At 24.5% G+C, this 7,155-nt stretch overlaps 1 protein-coding gene across 1 annotated transcript; it reads left to right on the top strand.

Moving 5' to 3' along the window:
• The first annotated feature begins 533 nt into the window (after nt 1-533).
• On the top strand, nt 534-6,443 carry LOC112602439. The gene is made up of 7 exons (XM_025350510.1): nt 534-625; nt 2,109-2,276; nt 3,011-3,204; nt 3,839-3,968; nt 4,062-4,201; nt 4,274-4,405; nt 5,041-6,443. Exons 1-7 carry the CDS (start codon nt 565-567, stop codon nt 5,179-5,181), a joined length of 966 nt encoding a protein of 321 aa, XP_025206295.1. The 5' UTR covers nt 534-564; the 3' UTR covers nt 5,182-6,443.
• Nucleotides 6,444-7,155: the final 712 nt, after the last annotated feature.

Below are 7,155 nucleotides of genomic sequence, written 5' to 3'. Positions count from 1 at the left end.
ATGTAGACAACTTTTCTGACAAAATAATAAACAAACTACAATAAATTGGAGATAGTCCGTGTGAAATATGTGACAGCTCCAGTGTTGATTACTACAAATTATGCAGAGTATAATGATTCTTGAATTAGATTTAGATATACTGATAGGCAAATGTTATAAAGGTGCTGCTGTAGCTTGTTATGAGCAGAACATTTAAGAACTGTATTTGTATAAATGAACATTGATTTTTTTTTGTTATTCAAAAACTATTCTATTAACCAATAAATTATTTAAAAAATTTATCATATTATATATTATATCATAATGTTTTAATTTTTTATTTACTCATGTGCTATATAATTTCAAAGCATAATATTGATATATTTTAAATAAACATACATTGCAGATGTTCAAATTGTATGGTTTTGATTAGTAAATTTATTAATCAAGCAATTAACAATGAATATATAAGGTTGATTCTTCATTTAAAATTCCTTGAATAATAAAATATAAATTTCTATGAGTAATTTGTTAAAATTATTTAAAGTAAAAGTAACATCACGAAAATTATATTGAAATATTCAAATGAAAACCATAATAGTGATTGTTTTGTGTATTTTGTTTTGTCCTTCATTGAAGACACAAGGTAAATAAATCGTCTTTTTTTTTTATAAAAAATGAATTATTTCAATTGTTTTAGAGTTCACAATATTATTAAAATAGTTAAAAAAATAAATCAGTAAAACGGAGTTATAAATAGATTGATTTTACAATAATTTGTGTAATTTTATATATCTATTTGCTAGTAAAAATACCTTGATTTACATCTTCAATATCATTTTTAATCAAAATCTGAATCAAGTTGGTGCTTTAGTATGGTCTACAAACAACAATTTTTAATAATTTTACAATTAATTGAGTGCAAAAATTTAGTCAAAACTACAAATCTTACACTAAAAAATTTATTTTTTTTGTTGAAATTCAAAAACTATATTATTTATATACATCTAAAATTTTCTTTAGTTTTAGTTGAACGTCGATCAAAAAAAACGTATGCTCTGTCAAAAAGCTAAATAAGAGATTGCTCACATTTTTATTATACTATAATATTAAAAAAAAAAAAAAAGTTGTGATTAAATCTACAAAATTTTTCATAAATATTTGTAGTTGTAATTCGGTAACGGGTCATTTCCCCGTCCCCATTTCACCGTCGAACATTTCCCCGTAAACACTTCCCCGTAAAATATTTTTCCGTCTAATACGTTTTCCCGTGCGACATTTCCCCGTCCCCGTAATTTGTAAAATGTTGTTAATTAATAATAATAATAAAAGTATATAAATAATAATATTAATAATAATAAAAATTTTGAGAAATAATTATAATAAAAAATAATGCTATTGGTATACGTTATTACAGACACATAAAATAATTTGTAAAATGTTATTTAATAATAATAATAAAAAATATATAAATAATAATAAAAATTTTGAGCAATAATTATAATAAAAATTAATGCTACTGGTATACGTTATTACACTATTACAGACACATAAAATAATTTGTAAAATGTTATTTAATAATAATAATAATAATAAATATATAAATAATAATAAAAATGTATATCCTTCTTTTGACGAAGAAATGTCTAACGGGGAAAATCGCTGGACGGGGAAATATTGGACGGGGAAAGCGTAACGGGGAAATGTCTAACGGGGAAATGTATTACGGGGATTCGTCCATGAATCTTGTAATTCAGACGATTAATTTAGAAACTTAACAGAGAACAATGATTTTAGATATTTCGTGGTAATTCAAAAATATTGAGACTTGACATTTTTACTTATATGATTACCAGATTACATTTTACGATACGTAATGTAATTTTCGAAATATTTAGATTCATTAGGCTAATACAACTCTGATCAGAATCATTTTTTGTATGGAGTTATTTATCTTTGATTTAATATTAAACACGTAAATTACATTTAACTTATCAATGATGAGATACATCTAACACCCACTGAACAGCAGAATAGTTAACAGCATATTTTTTTTTAAATAATAAAAATAATTATATTTTCTCTTCGTGTATTATTGGATTAAATCAATATGTATACATGTTTTTAAGATGAGCGGCCAAGCGAAATAATTTGTTCTATAGCTGGAAATGTCTGGGTCAGTACTTATAAAGTCAATGTATCCGAAAAACCAGATGGGTGTGATGTAATTAGTATGAGTCAATATTCTTTTGACATGCATAATGGTATAGATAACCATATACCCGAATCAGATAAAGGTAATAATTATGAAGAGCTTTAATACACAAATATATAGTAGTGAGACTGATTATCAAATTTCCATTCTTTGTATTTAATTTAAGCTATTTTTGAAGACATTTTGTTTGGAAATTAATACTTATGGAAATTAAAGAGCACTTACATAGCAATCTTTTCAACATATTTAAACAGGAAAATATATAAATATTTTCATAATCTAAAACAAAATTATGCGTTAAAATTTTTTGCATTAATTAAAAATAAAATAATGTAGTATTGACTAAATGGAGTGAATGATGTATTACAAACGTTATAACTAATATCATGATAATAAAGTTAATGAATAATAAATTAATAAATTATCATTTAATATTTATTTTTCAATATTTATCAACACTTGTAACTTGTAAGTGGCTTAAATAAGTAGCAACAGCTAAAGAAAATATAAGTGTGAGCATTCAAAAAAAGATATTTAAAACAAAATAAAAACAAATTAATTATGATCAAATGATAAATATTGTTATATGATGTATTATTTCTACCGGTAAGACATTAAACTATTAATACTTGTTTAAAGATATGAAATAGATAACGATGGTTCGCGGTAACGTAAAAATGAATACAGTAGTTTCTTATATATTAAGTACTATAATTTAGAACTATTCAAAACATATAAATTCATTATTTATAAAATAGAACTCATATTAAAAGTTGAATACTGTATCTAAATATATTAAAATTCATATGTTTAAAGGTGTATTAAGAGCCTTGAATAAAGCTAATAAAGTTGTTTATACACAACTTGGATTCATTTATAATTATGATTGGCCCTCAATATTTGTTCCTAAGGATGAGGAACAATATAAGAAAGTAATAATAGGTCCATTAGTCAATTTTTTAAATTTTTATAAAATTAGTGGTCTTCTCTTGAATATACGTTGGATTTATGTGAGTAAAATAGAAGATAGTTTAATTAAACAATAGTTTTAAAACTCTTATATCATTAATACATATGATTTGATTTTGAAGATGTAAAAATTCTTAATTTTTCAACTAGAATACAACTACCCTAATTGTTATGATCAAATTGATTTCAGTTGGATAATATTAGTATTACAGGGGTGGTAAAAAAAGTTGTGAATTTCTCGTACTTACTTTTATAAATTGTATTTGTAAACTAGTTTTTTTATATAATAATATATAAAATATCCGAAAACAAAAATTAAATATTTCATCAATTTTCGAAAGGTTGTTTTATAAGATTATTATTCGATCAGAAAATATATATTTCTAAGTTATCTTTATTTTCTTTCATTCTTTTTTGGCTTTTATTTTATTAGTGTTGTAAAATAATCTTTAACATATAATATGGTATTGAAATTTCAGTATTTGAGTGTACCCATTATTTAAAGTTCTCTGATCACATGTATCAATTAATGATTGCTATATTTAAATGTCTTGTGACACATAGCCATATAATTCTATTTCATTGTTAAAAATATCTAATCAAAACAACATAAAAAAAATTAATGTATAACATAATACTAGTATTGTTTTGATTGATTGGTATAACTTTTTTAAGGATGTCATGGACAATTTTCCCCAAAAAATAAGTACATTCATTAGTCAAGTCAAACAACAAGTAAAACATAAAATAGTATTTGGTTTAGTCGTAGATGCAATGACCTATGGAAGCTTTAATAATACTACGGGTAAGAAAATTATACTTATATCAATATTTCAGAGGACAATAAATTATTGTTATCTTTTATGTTTATGTAAATTGTTTCTTTACGTTCTTAAAGGTTTTGATTTTACAATAACAAATAAAGTGTTGGATATTTATTTAATTGACTATACACATTTAAACAATTTTTGTGATTCAGAAGTTAAAAATTATGGTATGACTCCAGTCAATAGTCCAAGTCCTAATTTGACGAGTATGGTAGGTGCTTGTTCTTAAAAATAATAAAATATTTCAATTTAAAAATACTACATTATTTACGAAATATTTCAGGAACAAGTGACTTCAGCTGTAACGAGTTCAAAAATGGATGATTCAAAAATTTATGCTATGTTAAAGGGTTATGTGAGGATTCCAGATGATCAACCGACAATAATTGATAAGCTAATTACATCGTATTCTGTGGTATGATTAATTTTATACTGTAGATATAAAAGTTTAAGAATCAACTTTACCTAGAATTAGTGTTTATATAAATATTTAATTTTTGTTAATACTAATTTAATAATACCAAATTGTGAATAATGATAAGAACATAGTTTTGCACCCGTAAAAAAAAGATATGGAAAAAGATTTTTAATAACTGTTTATTAAAAAATTAACAATTTCACACTCACATTTTTAAAATAATATTTGAAAAATTTGTTTTTTTTTTTTTTGTTGGATGAAGAAGAAATTGATGATTAGTTTTAATAATAATTTAAGTTTAGATGAAGTGGAGTTAAATATTTTGAAGTATTACTGTGTCCTTTAACTGATTATATACTTAAGAGAAAAAAACATTTTTATGTAAAAATATATATTGTCTTTACGTTTGTTTTATACAATTGAAATTAAGGTAATTCAATTAGCAATCCTTTTTTATCAAACTTCATATAGCAATAAAACATGAAAACACTTAATATATTTGTCTCCATTACACAGACAACAGTTTATTTTTAGTGAAATATATTTTTAGTAAGGTTAAAATATGTCTTTGTCTTAAAATTTTATGTTTTTATGTTTTTACACTGAAAATCACTGTTTTGTTTTTATTTCAGTATTGTAGCACCCATACAAAAAATTCATCTCTCTGGTGTCAGAACCCTTCACAGCTTTTATTTGATCAAGTAAATATATTTAAATCTTATTTAATCTCTGATTATAGAACGAAATTTAGTCATAAAGACAGACAAATCTGATACACGCATGTATAAAGACAGATGGCAGGATACGATACAGAATTTTAAGTTGGAAATAGGTGTATAAAAAATCTTCTAGGTTCGATGATTTACTTCGTATAATTGTTGAATAACAGATACCACTTTTGATAATTGATACATTAGTATTAAAGTAAAATCTAGCCTTGATTATTCCTTTTCTGACAACCCTACAAAATCTGATCCATTCCCGTTAAAATTTTGAATAAGTAAGTAAATTTGTGTGATCCTATTTTAAGCAATAATTTTAAAATCCTTTTGTTTTATTTTAGATCGAGAAAAATCAATTGAAATGTTTTACCAGGGGATGGATATTTTCATCTTTGGTAATGTAGTTTAGACTTTGAGCAAACAGTAATGCTTCATACTGCGCGATGTTTGATGCATACAAAGAAGTTTCCAATTTTCCGATTTTCAATGCCCTAAATATAGACATAATAGAGAGAAAAATATTCTTTATTTTTCCTTTTTGATGTGGGTTTCATAAATCATAATTAAGCTATTGTTACATAGCACATTAGTGAGGTATCTGAGGCCTAAAAGTTGAATTTCTGCTGAATATTTTGGCTATCGATTTGCATTGGAAAATTAAAGGTACCGCTATTAATTTTTATAAGGTTTTCTTCCAGATTAATGAGAGATAGATGGAGAGAGCAATGATTCATCAAAAATCAAATTTATGTTACTGCTAACGCACCAATTCTATCTAACAAACGAGTTATAATTGACAGCACTCCGCGTTTTGAATTTTTTATCCTAAGCATGGTTAAATGATAGTCGAAATTAAATTTAAAGCATAATTTTCGCAGAAATTTTGTCTAAACTCGGGCTGTTCTATCATTTTATCTTTTCAATGTGGAAGATAAAAATGGTATAATTCAATCGGCATATTAACGAAATTACTCGATAAAACTGAAGCTGATGATGGCGCTCATTGTTGAGATGAAACTTTGCAATACCAGCGACTTATTTATAACCAAAACGAAAAATTTAATCATAAAGTTGTCTGTTGTAATTCTCAAAGTTTTAGAACCTTTTCCGAAGATAGTGACACCACGGAATATTATATTCTGATTATAAGTACATGCATGATTTTTTTTTTTTTTTTTTTTATTAGCTTTTAGTATAACTATTACAGCTCAACAATTATTTGAACGACATAACAAGATACAGTTCTATAGAATATAATATTAAAAAAAAAAATGTATAGATAAATGATTACAATGAAATAAAAAGTAAAGTAAATAAAGAAAATCATATTATGAAACCAGCTTAATAATATAATACACAAACATTAAAAATTTAATATAATATAAACATGCTGATCGCACGCACGGCAAAAACGGTTGGATTTTTTTTTTTTTTTATATTTAGAACTGCAGTAAAACTATTAAGCTCGACCATTAATTACAATAATAATATTAAAATTACATAATATATAGAATTTAGATCCACATAATTATGCTGACAATATTACAAGATAATTTTAAATATATAACGTGATGACAACAGTATAACATAACAAGATAAGATTGTTTGCAATATGACAATATGACAGTGCCAATAATAATCAAAGCTTTGCAGAGGATCACTGAAATGTTTATGCTTGAAAACTAATACATCATTCAATAATGAGATATTGATGTGTACATTTTAAATTACTGAGGTACATAGATAACACTTATGACGAACTCGATGAAATAATTTGGAAATTTGTCGGTACAAGTAAAATCGTGATATTTCCCCATAGTTGCAGTTTAGAAGGCTATGCAACATAAATTAGCAAAGTGTACCATACAAAATACATATTGAAATAATTCTTTAACGTTTTCCAATTTTCCAACTATTGTACACATAAATGATCACAATGAAATTTATAACTTTGACAAATGAATAATTGGTTTTAAAAAGGGCTTACAAACGTTATGATTATAACGTTATATTTGAAAAAAAAAA

The sequence above is a fragment of the Melanaphis sacchari genome, unplaced genomic scaffold (genome assembly GCF_002803265.2).
Source record: "Melanaphis sacchari strain LSU unplaced genomic scaffold, SCAv2.0 Contig890_pilon_pilon, whole genome shotgun sequence".
NCBI classification, from domain to species: domain Eukaryota; kingdom Metazoa; phylum Arthropoda; class Insecta; order Hemiptera; family Aphididae; genus Melanaphis; species Melanaphis sacchari.
Note: the sequence above shows the minus strand (reverse complement) of the source record. Positions and strands in the feature narration are given on the sequence as shown.

What these genes read in the sequence shown, in the direction of transcription:
- LOC112602439 (XM_025350510.1), top strand. Translation starts at nt 565, where the DNA reads ATGAAAACCATAATAGTGATTGTTTTGTGTATTTTGTTTTGTCCTTCA. An exon ending in GTCCTAATTTGACGAGTATG is followed by an intron (nt 4,202 to 4,273) that starts GTAGGTGCTTGT and finishes GAAATATTTCAG; the next exon opens with GAACAAGTGACTTCAGCTGT. An exon ending in TAATTACATCGTATTCTGTG is followed by an intron (nt 4,406 to 5,040) that starts GTATGATTAATT and finishes TTTTTATTTCAG; the next exon opens with TATTGTAGCACCCATACAAA.